Source organism: Pipra filicauda, unplaced genomic scaffold, assembly GCF_003945595.2.
Source record: "Pipra filicauda isolate LSUMZ 115617 unplaced genomic scaffold, ASM394559v2 scaffold197_size1571708_pilon, whole genome shotgun sequence".
Taxonomy (NCBI): Eukaryota; Metazoa; Chordata; class Aves; order Passeriformes; family Pipridae; genus Pipra; species Pipra filicauda.
Genome location: NW_024104306.1, coordinates 490,405 through 513,422, shown reverse-complemented (window position 1 = coordinate 513,422; position 23,018 = coordinate 490,405). Strand labels below are relative to the sequence as shown.

The following is a 23,018-nucleotide window of genomic DNA, read 5'->3' as shown; positions in this document are numbered from 1 at the left end:
ACTCCAGATGTGCCTCACCAGGGCTGAGGAGCAGAATCACCTCCCTGATCTGCTGACAATGCTCTTCCTAATGCACCTCTTGGCCCCAAGGCACAGTGCTGGCTCATGGACAATTTGTTGTCTGCCAGAATCCCCAGGTCCTTCTCAACAGTACTTTTCTCACCTGACCCTGACCTTGGCACTGCCTCAGTAAGGTTCACAGACAGACTTGCACATGGACACGTGCAACATCTTCCAACAACTGGAAGTAGGGATTTGCTAGTGCACATTTACTCATAGACCCAACTGCATACACAAACAATGATGCTGCAGATTTTTTCCCCTCCTGAATCACAAAATACCCAGGCAAGTTCAAGTCCCTAACTCATGAACTTTTGGAGGGAGTTTGGAACAGCTCCAACAAAACAATAAAACCCTCCATAAAAACATAAATAGAGACAACCTGTTGTATGTCGCCCAGATATCACTATATATAGGGCAATCCATAAACCTACTCTGACCTTCTCAGCCTGATTTTAAAATCAGACCTACTTCTTCATGCTAGTCACTCCTTCAGCTCAGCTATGTAAGTTACAATCTGTTTTCACTTACAGAGCTAAAAGCATAAAGATTTTAACTTGTGTGTGTGTGTATATGTGTATTTTCCACCCTCCTCCCCTCCCCTTGACTTTTCCAGTGCAACTCAGACATGTTCAGTTACTCAAATGCAGCTCTGCACAATTTTTGGTAAAGAGTAAGATTTCCTGTCATAGCAGACTGATAGAAGTTAAAAAAAGCAGAGGCTGTTCTGTTTTATAATGTATCATTACTACTTGCATTTCAAAATTAAAACATTTTATCACAGTCTGATCCAACTTAATAAAGAAATCATAAGGCAGTGTAATATTACAAATTTATTGATTTTCGTCAAAGTAATTTTTCAGCATTGAAAATTTCACACATATAAAACAACTTCAATGCATTAAAACCAAAGTATGGATTTTTTTTTAAATTTAAAGGAAGTGCTGTGCTTTTTTTTTAAAACATCTCATGAACCAAATTCTTCAGTTATAAAGCTGGTAAAAATAAGTGATACACCACTAGAGTTTTTTTAACACGTGAAATTCATCTCTTTGGGAAACAATACTTTTTAAAATTGTATCATGAAAGATACAGACCTGAAAAAGGATAAACAATCATACACAAGGCATAAACATTACACAGAGTAAGTCAGACATTTTATAAAGAGATCTGGAAAAGTACCTAAAATAGTGATATTTATTTAGTATAAAATTTCAATAATAAAATATTGCTCATAATAAATAAGAAAACATGAGTTTCATTAATACTGTTCTCCCCTTAAAGCTCTCTTGGATGTAACATGATCAGACCTGATCAAAACTCAAATTTTTATTTTTTCCTCTGTATGAAGGAGGCAGGTTTACAAGCTTCAGGTCATTCTTTGCTGGAAACAATTTTATTACGAACAAAACACAGAATTCATTTCAAGGCTCATGCGTAGTTATGGGAAAAAAAAATAATAATCCCCAAGTGTGAATAAACCTTATTACAGTGGATTTTAATACCTAAAATATTTGCCCTTTTTTGTTAAAAACCAAAGTGGAATAAGACTTCTCATGGATTATGAATGCAAAGAGAAGGCTGCCCAAGTTTGCTCAAAAGCTTCTAAATACCTGTGCAGCCGTACTTAATGGTTACCGAAGGTGTTAAGGGGCAGTGGGCTCTGCAGGGGGATAGAAGCTGCATCCCTTTATATGGGGACATTGGATTTCATCCCCCCTCGGCCCATCTGCAGACACGGCAGCTTGGAGCAGTTCTTGAGCAGCTGCTCGATCGCGATGTGACGCACGTTGAGCTCAGAGGCCAGAGAGTCCTTCTCTTGGACTTGCTTCGTCAGCTCTTCGAACACATCTGCAAGAACATCATCATGTTAATGCACCTGGTCCCTCTACCGTCACAGAGGTAAGGAGTGACAAACAACACTAGGAAAGAGGCACAGACATTTTAGTGGGCTCATGAACAAGGACATTGCTTTTTCTGCTTCCAGCACAGCTTTGTATGGATTGGAAACTGAACAGGATCACTAGGTTCCAGTCTGAGGCAACCTCAGCCAAGGTGGATGAGTTTATAGTCAAACCAAAGCTGACTCTGGCTGTATCAGCAATAGTGTGGCCAGCAGGACCAGGGCAATGATTGTCCCTCTGTACTCAGCACTGGTGAGGCTGCACCTCAAATCCTGTGTCCCCTTTTGGGCCCCGCACTGCAAGAAAGACATTGAGGTGCTGGGGCACGTCCAGAGAAGGGCAACAGAGCTGGGGAGGATCTGGAGCTCCAAGTCCTGTGAGGAGCAGCTGAGGGAGCTGGGGGTGTTTAGCCTGGAGAAAAGAAGGCTCAGGTGGGACCTTTTTTCTCTCTACAACCACCTGGAAGGAGGGTGTAGCCAAGTGGGAGTCAACGTCTTCTCCCACGTAACAAGTGACAGGACAAGGGGAAACAACCTCATGTTATACCAGGGAAAGTTTAGATTGGATATTAAGAAACATTCCTCAATGGAAAGGTTGTCTAGCACTGGAACAGGCTGCCCAGGGCAGTGGTGGAGTCACCATCCCTACAGGTATTTAAAAGACACAGATGTGGCACTGAGGGACACAGTTTAGTGGAGGACTTGGCAGTGCTGGGTTAATGGTTGTACTCGATGATCTTAAGGGTCTTTCCCAACCTTAATGATTCTATGATTCCAGTCAAAATCTTAAAGAAAATACCATGCCAGTTTGCAACACCAAAGCAGGTTAAAACTACAAAAAGCACCTAGAGAACTCTATTTTTCACATTTCCATGTGAAACAAAAGACTTCAGTTCAAAACTTAACTGATAGGAAGGCAAGCAGAATTTCTTTTTTTAAACCAGACTTTTTTTATTACAACGCATCACAAACTCAAACCAAAAAGTACTGAAAAATTCTCACCCTGAATTTGCTTGAGCAGTTTTTCATTAAGTTGCTTTAACTCTCCTGGAGTCATTGTAGTCACTGCAACAATAAAATCTGTTATTACAACTACCAGAGTCACATCAGCATTCCTAAGCAGCCTCCAATTTTCTCAAATTTTCTCCTATTTGCATCCTAATAATCATCAGATGTGTGTGGCAGTAAGTCAAGAGGCAACATTATTTATCTGTCATTTGTGGAAAGTTTGAAAATTCTCTTTTTAATGTTGACATAGACAAGGATTTAATCCATAGGAAAGCCCCCTCTTCAATGTCAAAAAGGTGGCAATTCAAGCCCTCAGAAGAGTAGTGTGCAAAATTGGATCCAGTACCAGAATTGCTTGACACATTTAAATGCTTCACCTTCCTCAGACCACAATGCAGGATTTCCCCTGCAAACACATCTGTTTAATTGTGGGCAAGTGGACAATTCCAAGGTCACTCCTGCTATGTTTGCAAGCCTGCAGGAAGCAGCTCCCTGACAGAATTTTCAGCACATGGATATCTGTTTTAGTTGTCAAGTTTTGTGCTTTGTGCACACAAGAATAACATATACAGTTTCCACTGAGGTACCTCAGTGACAAATGAAGAAAAATCCTGGTTTGACATCAAGATCAGCATATAAAAATAGAGGTTTCCTTCTGTGCCCCTGGTGAGAACTAAAAGATCCTCTGCATCATTCAAAAGCTCTTCTGCATCTCAGGTTGTGTGCATTGATCATCCTCATAGAAAATACATACTAAGCCTCAAAGGAGGGAACTGTGAAAGTATTCTACACTGCCCTTGATCAACAGCAGCAAGCAGGGGAGCACTAGAACTCCCTCAACCCTGCAGTGGTGGGCACACGTGGTGCCACGCCTGCTGCTGAGACGCCCTGGCAGCACAGTGGAAAGCAACAATCCTGAACACCATAGGGGTTTACAGGGCACTCAAACAGGCTTTAAGACTTGTAATTTTAAAATACTGGTTTTATACTTCAGCTGAGCTGTTTCTGCTGCAGCTTAGCAAAGCTCTCACTGTGTACTTGAGAAAAACCTATACTGCAGCTTTTTTTTTCCCCAGAGATTTCCCAGTGCAAAAGGTTTCTATGTGGCAAATTTAAAGCTTAAAGTTCTGAAAAAGATGGGTTTTACCTACCCACAGGATTATTCGATTATCCTAAGCCTTCTTTTTCAAACTTTCTCACAGCTTGCAGCTGTGGGATGTTAACTTGCTGACAGTATTGCCAAACCAAAGAAGCTGGCAATAGAACAGCCTTGGTACTCAAGACATAATTCCAGTTCAGAGTGAAACAGATTCCCCTTTCCCCTCCATCAGCCAGGTACAGTGGTGCTCCTTCAGCTATCAATGCAACTGAGAAGTCCTTTCTCACATCTTACTACCCTTTAAACTCCATGAAAACCCTGACAGAATTTGCTATACTAATTGACAGCTAAAAATTTCACTGGTTTTTTCCCTCCTTTTTACACCCAGTGGTAGGATGTTACTTCCCATTTCTTCATTATTTTCATCAACACTTTATCAGCTAGCAGACAGGCTAGTTCACACATTTTATGTGTGTGTTTTGGGACACACACTGTTTCACGTCACATTATTCTGACACATAAGGGAAAGGGAAAAGGAACAGACCACTGAATAATAAATAAAACTTTATTCTAGCCATAGCTTGGGCAAATCTAAGAAATACTGGCCAAGCTATTTACAGTTACATTAATCTTTTTTTTTTTTTCTAGTAGACAACTATGTCATTACAGTGGAAGTACTGCAATAAGAAGGTACCTCATTCTGTAAGTTTTCCTTTAACATATAAATTCTATATAATCATAGAGTCTCCAAATGAACGTCTTTTGAAGGTAATGCTCATTATGCAGTCATAACAGAAGAAAAAAACCCTGTTATTGTGCTCAAAGCAGCTTTATATCCCCCCTCCCGAAATCAAAAATCGGAGAGATAAATTCCAAGACACTAACTTCAGTCAGACAACCCCATAAACCAGGTCAAGCTTTCATAATTCCTCTGTTAACTGCTGTCCTGATTTATGCAATCTCAATTTATGACTCCAGTGGACAGGTGGTCAAACAGCCCAGTGTATCTGCTTTGATTTATGGCTTTAAGGTTATTCATTCACTACAAATGCAACATGACACACCATATAGCAGTTAAGTAAGTTCCTTTTATAAAGAATGAGAAATGACTCAACTTTGCAAGGACAGATTTGTAGTTTGTTAAAAAGATGGGAGCCTAAAGAAGCTAATTCCAACTTTTTACAGTACCTGTTCTCATTCTGTCTTATGACATTCCAAATTCCATTATTATCTTGTTTTTCAACAGGATATTTTACTAGTGTTTTTGTTTTCATTCTCAGTCTTTTGAAATTCAGAAACCCTCTCCAATTACTTTCCTCATCTACAAAAGTAAGAATGGATGCACTCCAGTTTAGGACCAAATACTGTTCTAAAATAAGGATGGTAACAGCAGATACGTGTAGGATTCTAGTCCTAACACATTTCATGCAGGCTGATTCCAGAAACACTAGAATAGCCAAATTTTCCCATTTGGCTCATTTCTTCTAGTGATCTTCTTAACTAACAGGAAAACTTATTTTCTGTTATTTTTAATATCACCACAGTCATCAGAAGATTGCTCAGGTCTACTGCTACAGCCCTTAACAGGACATGGTGGCACGAGGGCCTTCTCATTTTCTTGTGCTCAATAAATAGAAGGAAAAAAAATTCCAGTAAAATGCACAAGGAAAGTCTGCTACTATTAAGAATGTTTCACTTTTTATGTTGTTTCACAGGTTTGCTCTGCTACCTAATCTCTAATTTCCCTGTTGCTTAGGGCAGTTCTCTCTAAAATGTATCTCAGGGCACCACACATTTAATAAGAGAGAGATTTGTAGGAGCTGAGTAACCTCCACAGGCAGAGCTGTGCAACTCCCAGGAAAGACATACTGAAGTGACTTTTGTTTGGTTTTTTTTTTTTTTTGCATAAATTAGACATGTCCTGCATGACAAGAAGAGCTAAGAGGAACATTAAAACACCAACCAAACCCTCCACAGTATTCGCTTAGCCATATAGCCTTTTTCTTCACAGATTTTACCTCCTGGATTTCAGGATGAGAATCAATGCCCCGTGGGGACATTAAGTGGTCACAAGGAATACCCTTGCTTGCCAGGCTGGGTGTAAATAGAAAAATACTCACGTTCTTCCTTGCTGTATTGAGGATGCCTCCTACGAACACTGGCGAGTGAATCACCTTCAGCTTTCTCAGTTTTCTGGACTTGGTTGTGTTTAGACCACAAAACGCTGCTGCAGCAGAAGGTAGCACCGAGTCTGAAATCAGGGGATTCTCTTTGTTCCAGAAGAGTTTGTGAGCAGCTTGAGATGCCTCCAGATTTCCCATCTATCCATTTTGCAGAGTATCTAGGTACTGGGGAGTCAAACTGTGGCAGTAATTTTCTATCAGTCTGATGTCTGAAGCTAAAAAGCTGGTGTTGGGAGGTTTTTGAGCTTTCAGAATCAGAGTCTATATCCTTGTTTTGTGCATACTGTATGATCCAGTTAATCTTTTTGCTCAAGATATTTTTTACTTCTGCATATGGACTTTTAGAGAGCTTTGATCGTGGACAGTCCTGATTTGCTATTAAGTGGAATTTTTCAAAGCAGTCTCTGTGCCCCCTTAAAGATCTTGTATGCAGAAGATCCGACTTTGGTACTCCTGTAAAGACACAACAAAATACTGTGTACTCAGCTCACTTTTTAAAATCTTTACTCACAAGCAACCAAGAAAACAAAAACTTAAGTGATGCTTCCCTACTAACAGTCTTATCACTGAGGCAAACAAGGTTATCTCATAGTTTAAAATTTTTGAAGTTCCACTCAGTCTCGAGTCCCTGGCACACAAAGTGTTTTGCACACTATAATCTCCGGTGCAGGACTTCAGCATGTGCCTCTTGGGTGGTAACACCGATGAAGCAAACTGCTAACTCACATTGCATCACCCCTACCCACAAGTGTAGAAGCTGTAGAAGCAGAATAAACCCAACTGTGTATCAGCAAATTCTACAGAATGATACTGAAGAGCATTTTGACAGCACTCATACATGCTCCCATCCTCCGTGCATAACGTTATGAGCCATCTGCTCAAATAATACTGCAGGGTGCAGGCTTGTTTCCATCCAAGTGGCCAAACATAATTCAGATTTCACTCACAGTTTATTATTTTGCACTGGTACAAGCCTGCAGCCTGGCTAGAGAAGCAAGTTCTACTACTGTCGACGCTTGCCAATGTTAAACTGTCCTGAAATTCATTTCATGTGTGCTGGTTTGGGCTGGGATAGAGTTAATTTTCATCACAGTCTAGTATGGGACTGTGCTTTGGATTTCTGCTGAAAACAATGTTTTCATTATTGCTGAGCAGGGCTTACACAGAGTCAAGGCCTTTTTTGCCTCTCACATCACCCTGAGTGGGATGGGGGTGCACAAGGAGTTGGGAAGGGACACAGCTGGGACAGCTGATCCCAACTGACCCAAGGGACAATCTACACCATATGGTGTCATGCTCAGCATATAAAGCAGGGGGAATGAGGAGGAAGGGAGGACTGTTTGGAGTGATGGCATTTGTCTTCCCAAGTCACCGTCACGCGTGATGGGGCCCTGCTCTCCTGGGGATGGCTGAACACCTGCCTGCCCATGGGAAGCAGTGAATGAATTTCTATTTCTGCTTTGCTTGTGTGAGCAGCTTTTCCTTTCCCTATGAAACTGTCTTTACCTCAACCGAGGAGTTGAGATTCTCTCTCCCATCCCACCAGGGGGGGAGGAAGTGAATGAGCAGCTGTGTGAGGCCAATTTGCTGGCTGGGGTTAAACCACATCATCTAAGATGGATGTTTATTCTCCTCTTTGCTCGTCCTCCTTCAAGGACTATTCAAATAGCTACAGCAGGTAACTTAAACCTCAAAGTAACTGATAATGATTGACACTTTTAAAAAGGAACACAATCTGTGAAGATGTACAGTGGGTGAGTGAACACAGATGGTATGAGAAATAACTATTTCAGAAAGTTAATAGTATCCCAGTACAAAATTACTTTCTGCAACTTCAGTGGATATTTATTTTTCTTCACATTCACCTACACAGTAGATTCAGAATCCATGCCCAGAGTATTGAACAGACATTTATCCCAATACCCAGTATGCTACTTGGGAGGTTCCCAATAATGAAAACCAATTCTGTCAAACAAGGACCTCATTGCAAATTACAATAATACACATGTGAACCACTGCTTGAAACTGTTCAATGCCAGAGTATTTAAACCAAAATATGATAATGTAATTTGATCTTTGAAATTAGGCAACATCAACTAAGCTGCAGCCATTTTACCTTTTAGCACATAAAAACTATTAAATTAAAAACCATGAAATGCAACAGGTAACAAAAGCTGATAACCGAGACACTAATGAGCAATTAACAGAAAGCTGCTTGTTACAATTCTTAGTTATATCTGACTTACCCTCTGAAATTCTCGAAGTAAACTTTAAGCCTCTGATCCTAAATGACTAACAAATGACACACTGCCTTTTTAAGTTATCAAATGGCACAAAATCCCAAATTACTCTCAAAACTAAGCTACCAAGGTAAAAATCTTAACACAAAACTAATGAAAACAAATCCAAACACTTCATTTTGATCATTTCTCTGGTAACTGGTGCTTGAAGTTGGGGAGCTCAAACACTGGGATCAGCCATTATAAATTGCTGATTTTCCACTGCTTGGGCAGCTCTGAAACTCAAGTGCATTATTGTTCCGGTTGAGTTTCTAAGAGCATACACCAGTTTATGGGGCAAAATGTCTAAAAGAGTGGAAAACGAAAGAGAACAGCAGTGAAATTTATTTGTTCTTGGTAGCAGGGGAAAAAAAGTCATGAAAACAGATGTTCCTTCAGTTCATGAGATAACTATTAGAAGAAAAAATCCCCACATATTAACCAGAGGCATCTTTTAAGGAGGAAGTAAAGTACAGAGACAGAGGATGCCTTCACCAGGCACAGTCAAGATTCTCACTCTGTACCTCAGAATAGTCTTCAACCTCTTTTGGCAGACATTCACTAACTTTTCTCAAGCTCTGCATGATCTAGTGCCTACTTGCAATGCTATGTTCCCTCTCTATATTTACAGAGGTTTAAAAAACCCCAAATAAACATTTCTAGTGAAAACAAGGAAAGACAAGTAATTTGTTTTCATGACTTATCAGCACTATTTAAATAGAGTATGTCTGCTTAACCCAAGTAGCATGATGGAAACATTAAATCTTTAAGACATCAGGGGAGAGCAAACACTGCCAAGAGAAGTTATAAGGCAAATATATTCAGGACACTGCAAACCCTACAGATCCAGAGTGATTTGTCATTTGCTTTACCCAAGCGATTCTTCAACATTCTTCACTGCTGCTGCTGCTCATAGTGTTTTCTTTTACTTACAGAAAAACATCAGATTGGCTGAAAAGCACATTTTGCACAAACTTTCTATTCAGTAATGCTCAGGAGTCCACCCAAACATTTGACTGTAAGAAGAATGAATGAACCCAATGTCTTCTATCACAGGACAGAGTAATCCTGCCTGAAGCAAGTATTTGAAGATTTGGGGAAGAAGAGGCAAGAGAACTGCAGACAGCACAGTTAGTAAATCATGGCCAAAGGCAGTTCTGCACAACCTGTTTCTAGTTCACAGCTGCCAAGAGGTACCAACATCTGGTCTGCTCTCGGGAAACCACCTTTCTCCCAACTCAAAAGTCAAACGTACCCACCAAGTTTTTTACTTCCTTATTTTCTCCTGCACCCCCTCCTTCCTCGAAACTAGGGAAAGGACCACTGCCCTGTTTCTATTAAAAACAGGAAAAAAAATTAATTAAAAGTTTAATGAGGTGCTTCTAGAGCTGGTTCCAGAGGCCTAGGCTCTCACAGTCAGGAGCTCAGCCTGGAACACCTGAGAAAGCAGGCCAGGTCACATATCCATATGCACACAGCATTACTTCTGGGGCGATCACGAAAGAAACACCTGCACAACAAATGACAAAATACTGCAGTATCACTTAAACCCCAGAAATTCCTTTGAGGCTGCTTCATTATTTCAATGAGAACAAATGCTACGTGTTCAATAGGACCAGAGGGTGAAACAACACAAAACAGCCAACATACCATTTGTTACACAAAGAACAAGTGCACAATGACTTTATGAAGCCCCCATCAGAATTTTATGTCCAAGTCATAAGCTCAAGGTTACTCAAGTCTTTCCTTCTGACAAATTTATCTTTTAAGAGTTCTGAACATGGCTAACTTTCCCACTCCAGAGGCATGCTGCTCAAAGAGATCTATATTATCAGAACTTAGTAATACTGAGTGCCTGAGATTAGCAATTATTACAGAAGAAAAAGAACGCGATACTTCAAGAGTCTAATCTTTGCATTTATATACCACATATTGGCCATAATGTCCCTATTTCTTAACACAGAGAAGGTTATTGCAAAACACTTCCAGTATACAAGAACACACACACAACCCTTCTGACCAGAATTTATGCCCTTCCCCTTCTCTTATTCCACCGAAAAAACCCCAGAAGGGTCTTATCTAAATACTCTTCAATACAGTAAGGAACTGAAAATGTGCAAAACCAAACCACTTTTGTAGAGAATTGTTAACAGATCTGCGTCATCTTTCACATAACTGGTTTGGATTTCTATTGTAACAAATACACAGAACCCCCCCACCCCCAAACCAACAGTCAATCTCTCTTTTGTCCTAAGGTGACAGTTAGTGCTTTCCTACCCAGAGAACACAAATAACATCAGCCATAACGTTCTGGAAGAGCTGAGCATCAAGAGCAGCTGCTGTGCCAGCACAAACAGCAATCACGTACCAGTATTAAAGCAAGTAAGGGCAGGATCCTTCAAAACAAATCCTTCTGTTGTGGGCAATACCATCAGCTTTATGAGGCAGAAAAGATGTCCATTTCTTTTTGGTAAGATTTCATACTCCACTCAGATTACTTCATATCTTTCCCTTCATCACAACTGCAGAAAAAGCCTCCAGCTGGTAAAGTGGTGTGGATCAAGTGATGTATAAAGACCATGCAGTTTTAGAACACTCATTATTTTATTCAACACTATACACAGAGAGATGAATAAAGCACGGTAAGACTTCTGGTACAATACAAGAAGCAATACTATAATTTTGATAAACAGCTACTGTCAGTTCCAGGCACTTTCAGAGGGTTTCAGTTCCATCTCAACATTCCTGTTTGACAATATCCACCTCAAACTTTCTTATTTTTTGTCTGGTTCTTCAAGTCCACAATCATAAAACCAATAGCATTTCCCCCCCATATTTACAGGTATGTCTACATTTGCTCCTTGTCTTACTTTCCAAGAGCAGGATTGCAGTATGTCCTACCCTTCATACTTATTTTTTCAGAGAAGGAAAAAAAAACCCAACACTCAAAAAGCAACAAAAAGCCCACAACCATCCACAGTAGAAAAGCTTAATCTACAGGGAAAAAAAAAAAATCCAGCAAAATTCACTAACATTTAGAAGACCATATCTAACTAACCTAAGACAGCAAATGCTATTAGGAAACAAGCTCATGCCAGATATCACTCCTCAAATGAACGAGATTCACAGGCTGATGCCAAACCTCCAGACAAATCATAAAACAATATAAGTGCTTACTATCCATTATTTGCTTCTGATTCTAGTAACCCATTTGTCCTAGATGAAATAAGAATATATCACTTCACTTATCAATATTTTTGTATGTTGACTTGTACAGAACAGCACTTCCTATTTAAGTACCTAATATTTAGAAAAAAAAATAACAATTTCAATTTCTAAGCTTTGAAAGGTAGAAAGTCAACATGTGTCCTAATCCACTCCTGTGAAGCAATTTTGTAAATGAATGACCAGCAATCAGGCAATTTAGTACACATTTTTGTAAGTTCTAGTTATTCATAACTGTAAAGTAGCAGAGAGCAGGGAGAATATTTACCATATAACCAGCTGTGCAAAGACGTCTCAATAACTTCTACCCTGCTTTGAAGCATTTGTACTTGAAAGTAAATGAGTTTCCACCATATTAAAATTTTTTTGGGTTTTGGATTTTATTTTTTTTGAGGGGAAGAAACCTACAAAGGCTTTCTTTCTGCCTATGCAACTGATTCACTAACAACCCTCTATAACTGTTCTTCATGATAAAGATATAGAGCTAAACTGAAATGTTTGCTCACATTTATATAAAGCTGGCTAGAACAGTCATCTTATTTGGAGATTATAATAATAATCAAGTCCAATTCAAAAAGACTGTTCTTGAATACTAAGATTACTTCACATCCCTACACAAATGTTTTCATAGAAAAAATAAATCAGTGATCATTAGCGTGCTTGTTTATCTACAACACTAGGGGTTTTTTCATTTGTTTGCTATTCTCTTTTTAAAAAAAAACCTTCTTATTTGGTCTTTCAGCTCCATCAGTTGGAAATAACATTAAAGAAGGCCTGCATTCCCTTCTTAGCAATTTCTAATGTAATGCTGGAAACTAATTGTTTTTGCAATGGTGAATAACCTTAGCTTGAGCAGCTGAAGTGGAAAAAAAACCCCTGAATTTAAGATGGAGTGAACTAAAATTAAAAAGAACACTTCTAGACACATGAATAGTCAATTACAAGTTTGTACTACAACATTAATTAATTGCAGGCCCTTTAAAGAATTTACAAATACTTTATGGGTAAGATTTACACCTGACCATAGAGAAAGGAAAAGCAAAGCTGCCTTCTCAGTATAATGCTGGTGCCCACTATACACACAGCTCCATAAATGTGTAAAGTACATGTGGTTAATAAGGACAGACAAAGGGGAGTGGCTGCACTTCATAACACAGCTTTGTACAGCACCAGCAACACAGGGGAAATTACCTGTTTAAGTCAGAACACTTAGAAAAGATACGCCTACAGTTTAGGCGTATCTCCTACTTGTGGAGACTTGCCCGTATAGGCAGTGAAGAAATGCTTCTCAGGCACAATTCTCCTCATCCTAAACAGTTAACTACAGAAAGATTTGTGACAGACACTGATGCTTTTTGCCTTTAATCCCATAAGTAGGGAAGAGCCCTTGTGAAGCGCTTGTCTGTGGCTGCCCGCTTTGAGCCCCAGCTTTCACTACATGTTGCGAAATGCTGCAGCTGCTGCTCCCCTCAGCTGTCCACCTCAGCGTCCCTCTGTAAACAGGGATGTTCAGCCAGCTCGTGGAACAGCTCCTGAACATCTGCTAGTGTCCACTAGAAACACAAAAATCAGATGAGCTCAAGTTTGGTTTACCTTGTGTGCGCGGCCAAGACGTGAAGCATTTCCCTGTCTGCTGCAGAAGACATTAAATGTTCATGTTTGTCTATCTTAAGCCACTGCTGCATATTAGTCTGCTCAGCAAGAGTGATGAAAGAGGGGGGTTCTTAGAAAAGCAGATTCCAAGACCTGTTCAAGATACATTAAACAAAAAGCAGCCCAAAATGACCTAAGACAGCAAGTCATCCACACATCTAAATGACAAGGAGTGGGGAAAACTGATACTCGTCAGTTGTACAATTCTGCCAGCACTGAAAAACAGCATCATTAGAGACATATCTCCAATACATCTGCTTGACAAGATTTAAAGCCAACTGCTATTTTTAAGTGTATATACACAATTTCATTTGAGAGTTAAATCTTATGACTTATTAGACTGGCTAGAAGGCAAATGCCAATGCCATTCATTAACTTCCAAAGCCAGACACCTTATAAAGACTAGATATTATCTCGTTAATAAATTAAAGTTCTCTCCTTGCTCTCATATGATAAAGCCAGTACATTTCATACATCAAGTGTGCACACAAATCTCCCACTTCATTTCTATCAGCTCATTTGTATTTTAGCACATAGCAAAGACATACTATATAAGACAGAACAGAGATCCAGTTGGCCCTCTAAACGTGTTTTCAAAAATCATGTTCCTTATAAACTACTTTGCTATCTGAGAGTTTTCTTCCATATTAGAAAAAACAATACATTCTGATTACAGAACATGTTAAAGCTGTCCCACACTTTGTAAGAAAAATCAATTAAACTGACCTAGAAGAGAGTGTAATCATGAGCCAGTATTTCTGTATTCTGGATGATGCCAGGTAACTAACATAACTGCTCAATTATCTCATTTGCATGGACAAACCTCCCAGATTTACACATAAAAAATGCAAAAACGTACTTTTAGAACTGGCCACAGAGTTCCACATTACCCAGTGGTACTTGCACAGCACTTGAAAGACTAAGAATAGCATCTCCAACCATGTTTGGACTTGAATTCGTAGTTAAGAGCTTTACTGGAAACTGTAGCTAGCTTCACATGTCCATTCAAGTTTGTAGAAATGAGTCATATCCCTGGGCTGCAAACACTACCTTGAAACAAGTTCTCATCTGTCTAGTCTAAAGGACAACGCTGGAATTTTTCATGTTTTATTGCCAGGATAATCTACTTTACTGGTTATCATTTAATTAACACTGAAAAAATAAGGCTGTGTAATATTCTGGAACAGAAATGAAAATAGCATTTTCCAATTCTTTCAACTACACCTTGCAATCCATGTTATTTCAGTGAGATATTCTTCTGTAGGGTGTAAAGAGGAAAAAAGTGAAATTTGAGTGTTTACAGCTTTTAACAATTAAGCTCCCTCCTCCTAACCTTTTCTTTTTTTTCAGATGAACACAGAGAACACAGAATGAGGATATTACACAAGATTTTATAGATCTCAAAAAAAAAAAAAAAAGCCATGTGATAAGACAGATTTGTTTATAACATCTCTGGCTCAGCCTGGAGACTGGGATGCAACTGGGATGCAACCAGGCTGAATTTGCCTCAAATGCTGAGCCTATCAGAACTTTAAAGGACCATGGAAATGTGACTGTCTCAACATAAACCAGGGGAATAGACGCCCAGTACTAACACTACATGTTATATTACAAGACCTGTGAGAGAACTGTCATTTGCTATTCAGCTGTTTAACTCTAAACAGAGATGGAAGCAAGCCAGTTTGCCTGTCAGCCAGCATTCCCCAAGATGTTATTGTAGTTAGCAGCACCAGATAAGCAAAAGAGCGAAAAACAGCTCAAACAATCATGTTTTCCACTTCTATTACAGTCTGTCTCTGTTACAGCCCTTGAATGTGAGGAAACTCAGATTTTTAAGTAATTCTGGATTAAGAAACACCAGTATAAACCCAGTTTAGACAGACACATTATGACAAAAAAACCTGAACACCTCTAAGCAGCACCACAGGCAGCACAACTGCTGCCTCTGTGTGCGCCGTGAGACACGGGACAGACAGTCACGTAGAATCACAGAATGGTTTGGGTTGGAAGGGACCTTAAAGACCAACCCCCTTGGAAAATTGGAGTTTCATAGCAGCTTGTAGGGACACCATATTGAGGCAGAGGATTTTGCTTTGTTGATATATCCATTTACAGACAGTTCTTATACATACACACGCATATATTTTTGAGTGTCCATGTATTCCCCCCCTACTCTCCAGATACAACTGCAGATCTGTTGTTAGTATTCTGTCTCTACCAGAGTTCAGTTAATAATTTTCTCATATTCTAATGAAATTAAAATGAAGAACTTTGTTCCAACTAACACACAACACATGATTTCCTGGCTTATGCAAACTAGTTACAAATGAATTCAAAACATTTCCTGTTTCAATCCACTGATTACTACTGTATTACTACACCTACTTGTAAAAACAAACAATACACAATCTCTGGTGTTCACTTCACCTGCACAAGACAAGCAAAAGCCAACCTCAAACTCCAGCAGATCCACATCACCAGGATATTCTAAGCCCCCTCTGGAAATTTAAAGACACCATACAGAATCAGCTCCACTACTCAAAATGTTTAGAATTTCACAGGTAAGTACTTTGCATATTTTAAACTTTAAGAAGCACATTCAGATTCTGCTGTGTTAAATCACCTGACAATGATCCTCCAGACACAAAAGCTACTTTGGCAATAGAAGTATTTATGTGTGGCTTAGTCCACTTGGCTTCCCTGAGCATGAATCCTCAAATTCAGTGAGCTGGATGAGCCAGTGCAACAGGTTAAAAATACTGTCCTTTCCAGAGAAAACACTTCCCCCACCTCTTTTAGACTGAAAATCAGCACTCCTGAACTCTCCTGAGAATGCTGCTCTTTCCTTGTTCAAGGAAGGTTGATGACATACAAAAGAGAAAAGTTTAAATCTGCATCTTGGCTTTACTTATTCCTTATGCCCACATTCCTTTTTCTTCTCCCTTTGCTACCACTCTTTCTGTCAGCTTTAGAGAAACAGATCCTATAATCCTTATACATCCCTCCTGAATAAATTCTGGGACAGACACCACAGCTTATCTCCAAATTGCTCTCAAACCAGCAGTTTCTGTGAATTACCTGAACTTAGTAGGAAGTATAATCACAGGTTAGGCTAAGCTATCATTTTAATTCAGTAAAAGACTAAAAATCTAATACTAAAAAACTCATGATGAAGACCTGATATCTGATAAAAAATATAAAGGTTTTATTACACAGTAACTGACTTCCTCATTCAGAAACTCAGCAGTTACTGAATTAAGACAGACCACAGATTAGGCTTCCTGTACAGCAGTATTCTCTATAAAGGACTAGAAGAGCAACTTGATTTTTTTTCCCCCCAATTATATATCATTACAAAGCTAATAAACATAATAAAGGTTACAAACGAACACCCCAATGTCAGGAAGGTAAAGGCTGAGCCATGTCACAACACTGACACAGGAAGAAGTCTGTTGAGTCATTATTACAGATGGGGATGGTCTCCAAGTCGCTCACTTCTAATTACTCCCCTTACTGACCCAAGACAATTAGCAACATCACCACTGAGACACAAGCAAACCTGGACAGCTGTTGAACCCACGGATGCCAGAAGACACAAAGACCCACCAGCACTAAACGGCACTGTAATTAAGTGCAGCTAAGTAAACTACATTTTTGTAGTGTTTTTTTTATATAAATTTGTGAAAGACCGCTTCACAGGGGGTTCAGCCCTGGGCTGGATCAGTTCTGAGCACATGGATTTGCTGTATCCAGCTTTAAGCAATCAGAAGGGAAACAGAACTGTTCTCATCACTTTTGCTAGAGCACTAGAATATGACGCCCTTCTAAAAAAGGAAATTGGGAAACCTTTATACGCAGACTCATGAATCAGAATTATTTAGGTTGGAAAAGACCTTTAGGATCATTGAGTCCAACTGGAAACCTAACACTGCCTAAGCCCACTGCTTGCCCTTGCATTACACACCTCTAGTGTTCCCTCCTATCCTGACCCACCTCCTAGTGCTGACTGCATGGTCAGGGAAGATGGAAGAGGTGCTATACATTCCCATTAAATCAGACAGCACTTAACACATGGAAGTTAACAGGGTGCTGCAAACAGTGGGAGTGCTCAAGCATCCTGCAAGATGCTGAGCTGTGACTAATAGCCTGCCTGCTCTGCTATTTCCTGCTTCTCAGAGGGAGCAGTTCCACATGGACATCCACACCAAAAATGAGCAAGCCTGTCCTAGCTGCTGCATGAATATCTTTTTAGAATAGCCTATTTCGCTTCCTGAATTACTTAACTATATATGTACAGGTTTCAATTGCTTAGATTTTTAAATATGATGTTAAATAAAAAGGCAAGCTATTAGTGACAATGACATTTATTAAGTGTGGGATAACACATCTACAGAGCTGATGCAACATACAGGTGATTCTGTTCAACGGGAGCTATGTTATAATGCATCTGAACTTCATTAAAACATAAGCAGGAGGTCACTATGAAAACATCCAGCACAGCGTTCTGCATTAGTGAATTATCCATCTCATGCTGTACCCAGGGCTGCCAAAAGACTGTTAGTTTAGATGCATCAAAATCAGCCTTTGTCACAAGAAAACACAGGAATGCAGAGATATGTCAAAAGTAGAAAAATGTGACCGTAGGTATGGTAAAGAGTGGGCTCATGCAGTAGTTCAGCTAAAAAGTCTTATAATGATTCTTCATAAAGTCACTGACACAGTCTCTGTCACCTTTAAGCCTCCTATTCTTATAAGCAGTGACAGTACATCTTTTTAAAGTGGCACACAGGAGACAGATTATCAGAAATTGAGGTATTTTGATATTACAATGATCAAAAATATGTATACTTTTCTTTTACTAAGCAAAATAAAAGATTAGGAATATAGTGGTCCATGTAATTTCAGGGGAGCTTTTATCAACATTCTGTTCAAGTAGTGTCCTTTCAAAATTAACTGAAAATGTAGAAGATTATGTAAAGTAGTCTGCTGCACAGATTAATTCTTTCCTATTTCAAGGCTATTTAAAGGCGAAAAAAAAGAGCTGTTCCCCCTAAAACAAATGATAATTTTGTAAAGTCACAGTCATAAGAAGTAACTTCAACAAATCCACAGCTTATCTCAAACAACAGAGCACAGGAACCATCCAGCAATTTTTTTAATGTGTTCTGTTTTATCTCTTTCAGCACTTTTCAGAGCTTCAGAATGTAGTGGAAGTACCTAATTCTCATTGTGTCAATATGTTTTTAAAGCCTACAGAGAGAAACATCTTCACTCCATATTGAGCACTCTAAACCTAACATTTTAAAGCAGTAAGAAAACTCAGACTGACAGGTTGTGTTAGGTTAGGACAGCTGCTCTTGAGTTTTCACAGAAAGTGCAAATAAACAAAACCAGAAAGCATTCCAATTATTACTGAAGTACCAAAGTATTGTTCAGATTAAAATACGCTGCCTCTTCTAGCAACAAAAATCTACTGTCATCAAGAAATGGGACTAATCACATGATATTGTCGAGATCTTCATATTCAATTGCCCCACACCCACACAAATCACTTTAGGTAGTTACATCCACATACAATTGGCAAAGATCACTCTATGTAACTGGAACCAATTACTTTGTTGCCCCAAAGTCAAGCAAAAAACCCATAAATCCTTATTTGATTTAAAAAAAGGGAAATAGGTAATCTACTGTTCATTCATGCATGAAGAGCAACAAAATGGGTAAATTCTTTAGCAAAACAAGGTTTCAAATTCTAAAAATACTAATCTAAAACCAAAACGGTTTTACATGATTAGTCTTTTAAAACACAGACAAAATTCCTACTTTACAATTTGCAGACTTGAAGAAGCTTTGACAATGAATCCAGTTCTACCATATTAAACATATTATTACACATCTTACGAAAGCGAAAGGAAATAATACTCTGAGTACTTCTAATGAAAGTGAAACACTGATCTGCTTCCAAACTATTATGCTTTAAAATTTGCAGCTTAAGCTAGTTTTATAGGTAGACACCCTCTAGCTATTGAACAACCCCCCTGAATAAAGGTCGGAAATTTAACATCTGAGATCTAACACCAGATGATGACACTAACACCAGGGCATTTCAGAGGCTCTGGGAAGGGGTGCTCATCTCCACATCAGGAGGAGCAGGCGCCAGAGAGCAGGCAGGGCACCCACCTTTAGAGGAGACGAGCGAGAAAACAAACTAGTTTGGCCAGCAGGAAGACTTTCTACAGGTACGCGTTTTCAGAGCTAAGACTCGACGGGAGCTTTCAGCCGAGCTCCGCCGGCGCTCAGCCCCGCGCCCGGCGCGGTGGCCGGGAATGGCACAGGGGGACCCCCTTTAACTCCTCACCTTCGATGTTGAGCTCGAAGCAGACGTGGCAGAAGGAGAGCGTCTCCTTCTCGGTGCCCAGCTTGCACACACTGCACACGTTGTCATCGTCCAGGTCGATGCTCACGAACTGCTCCTCGTTCATAGTGCCCTGCGGAGGGGGCGGCAAGGGAGGGCATCGTTATCCCGGGAGCTCCCCCCGGGGATCAGCCCCCGCCGGACCCCCCCGGGCGGAGCGAGGGCGGGAGCGTCCCGGGAAAGTTTTCCCTTCGGAGAAACTGAGGCCAGGCCGCACAGCACGGACCGAGACTTCTCCCTCCCTTCCCCCGGGGACTGCCCCGTCCCGTCCCGTCCCGTCCCGTCCCGTCCCGCTCCCACGCAGCTCCACCATCAGCTCCATCATCGCTGCCCACTCCGTCCCTCCCTCCCGCGGTGCGGACGCCCCGTCACCGCCAGCCCCGCGGCAGCCCTGGCTGTACCCTATGCCTGGGCCCTACCCCCAATCCTACCCCTCTCCCGACCCCCGGCTCCGTACCCGCTCACCGCCCCCGCCCCGGCCACGCTCCGCTTTGTCCACCCGCGCCGCCGCCGCCGCCGCTCCGGGCGCCGGGCACCGCCCGCCGCTTCCGGCCGCCACCACGGCCCCGGCGGCGCGGGGGGGGCCTCGCAGGTCCCGCGGCCGCGCCCCGCTGCCCCTTGGCGGCCGAGATCGCCCCGGAGCGGGCGGAGCAGGGCGGCGAGGCGGGAGCAGCGAGGGGATCCGGCTTTACAGACCCTCCGGGCGGGCACAGCGACGTAAGGCGGTCGCGCTCCCCCCTCCCGCAGCACTTGGGCTCTCCCGCGTGGGCGGGGCGTGTGCGAGGGGAAGGTGGGCGGGCGGGCGCTGTCGCGGCGCTGCTCCTGTCGCGACGGTGGTTGTCTGCTGCGGGTTCCCCAGCGTATATGTACACTTAATTAGCTGGTCGTGTATAAGGCAGACGATCCCTGAGATCCCGAGTGGTTAGGTTTTGTTAGGAGTGCCAAAAAACCCCCAAAACAAAACAGCGCAGAGTGACGGAATATCGATTCCATTCGCGAATGGAAAGCCAAACCCAGCCAGGTCTCTGCATGCGCCTCGCAGATAAAGCCACAGCTGGTCACAGAATCACAGATGGGTCTTGCTGGAACGAACCACAGTGGGTCACCTGTCCATCCTCCCTGCTCCAGCAGGGTCATCCCGGAGCACACAGCACAGGGTTGTGTCCAGAGGGTTCTGGAAAATCTCCTGTGAGGGAGACTCCACACCCTATCTGGGCAATCGGTTCCAGTACGTAGTGACTGCACAGTAAAGTTCTTCCTCGTGTTTAGGTGGAACTTCCTGTGTATCAGTTTCTGCCCGTTGCCTTTTGTCCTGTTGGTTGGCACCACTGGGAAGAGACCGATTGTATCGTCTGGAGAATTTCCACAACTGACGGAAATTATGTGCAGCACATTCCTACATGTCAAAGTGGCGTTATTTATGGGAGACCTAAGTAATCTTCCACAACCTCCTTGGTCAAAACGTGCCTCTGCTGTTTTGATTGTTTCTTTTGTTGTGTTTTCTTGGGGCGTTTTCTTGAATTTTGTCAAAAAGAAAAGGATGGAATGCCATCCAGAGGGACCTGGACAAGCTTGAGAAGTGGGACCATGGGAATCTCATGAGGTTTAAAAAGATCAAGTGCAAGGTGCTGCATCTGGGTCAGAGCAACCTTGTTACCAATCCAGGCTGGGAGGTGAACAGATCCAGAGCAGCCCTGCTGAGAAGGACTTGGGGGTGCTGGTGGGTGAGAGGCTGGACATGACCCAGCCATGTGCACTGGGAGCCCAGAAACCCCCCGTGTCCTGGGCTGCATCCAGAGCAGTGTGGGCAGCAGGGGAGGGAGGGGATTCTGCCCCTCTGCTCTGCTCTGGTGAGACCCCACCTGCAGTGCTGCCTCCAGCTCTGGGGTCCCCAGCACAGGAAGGACATGGACCTGTTGGAGTCCAGAGGAGGCCACCAAGATGATCAGAGGGATGGAGCCCCTCTCCTGTGAGGAAAGGCTGAGAGAAGTGGGATTGTTCAGCCTGGAAAAGAGAAGGCTTTGGTGTGACCTAATTGCAGCCTTCCAGTACCTGAAGGGAGCCCACAGAAAAGGTGGAGAGAGACTATTTACAAGAGTGTGTAGTGACAGGACAGGGGAAAATGGCTTCAAACTGACAGAGAGTAGATTTAGATTAGATATTAGGAGGAAATTCTTTACTGTGCGAGTGGTGAGGCACTGGAACAGGTTTCCCAGAGAAGCTGTGGATACCCCGTCCCTGGCAGTGTTCAAGGTCAGGTTGGATGGAGCTCTGAGCAACCTGGTCTAGTGGAAGGTATCCCTGTCCATGGCAGGGGGGTTGGAATGAGATGATCTTTGAGATCCCTTCCAACCCAAACCATTCAACAATTCAATGAAAAAAGAAATCCCAGACTGTGCTAGAGAACCATCCTTCACAGCTCTTCGGTAGTGAGTCGACTTTAGATTTGCTTCTGTTGGGGATGATGGAGTGTATTTAATCCCAGAGCTCCTTGAAATCTTCCTCAAACTGTTTCTACCACAAGGTGAGAATGGGATTTGTCAGAGGGGTTGCATGTCCTTGTCCCCTCATGATCTGCTGTTTTGATATATATGTAGGGTAGCAAAAGAGCAGCACCTTGACTTCATTGCAGATGCAGTATTAAAACAGAAAAAGAGATGTCAGCCTGGGCTGGAAGATTTAAAAACAGAAAGGAGAGACTGGACAAATGATGGTAGGGATTTATAAAATCTATAATTATTGAAGTATTTTCCCCTCCAGAATCTGATTTCTATTGAGTCTCAAGAGCCTATTGCCAAAGTGCAGCAGCAGATGCTGTGAAATCCAAGGGCAAAAAAGTCATGAATCTTGTTAATAAATTACATGTGGGAGACAGTATGGCTCTCTGTAACTGAGCTTCTTTTCTTGTCAAATATTGCTCTAAAATATAGAAGTCATTGCAGTGAAAATAGTGAAAGAGAACTAATATCTCAGGCTCAAATTTATGAAAAATCCTGGCAAATACTGAGATAAAGATTTTAGAATCTTAACTGCTGCCTATGGTGTAGTTTATATTTAGACATACATAGACATTTCCTCCCAAGACCCTTGGTTCATCAGTGCATGTTATTCTAGCTAACAGTTTACTTACACTGGAAAATTATTTTAGTAGCAAACAAATCTGTGTTTCTTTTTCCCTACTGAGTTTGCATTT

The 23,018-nt window shown here is 41.5% G+C and overlaps 1 protein-coding gene across 1 annotated transcript; it reads right to left on the bottom strand.

Moving 5' to 3' along the window:
• Positions 1–880: 880 nt before the first annotated feature.
• On the bottom strand, positions 881–20,313 carry CUNH21orf91 (chromosome unknown C21orf91 homolog). Its single transcript, XM_027715636.2, has 5 exons — positions 20,291–20,313; positions 19,769–19,898; positions 6,191–6,706; positions 2,966–3,028; positions 881–1,911 (listed from the first exon to the last, which is right to left on the bottom strand). The coding sequence occupies exons 2-5, from the start codon at positions 19,890–19,892 to the stop codon at positions 1,751–1,753; spliced, it is 864 nt and encodes a 287-aa protein (XP_027571437.1). The 5' UTR covers positions 19,893–19,898; positions 20,291–20,313; the 3' UTR covers positions 881–1,750.
• Positions 20,314–23,018: the final 2,705 nt, after the last annotated feature.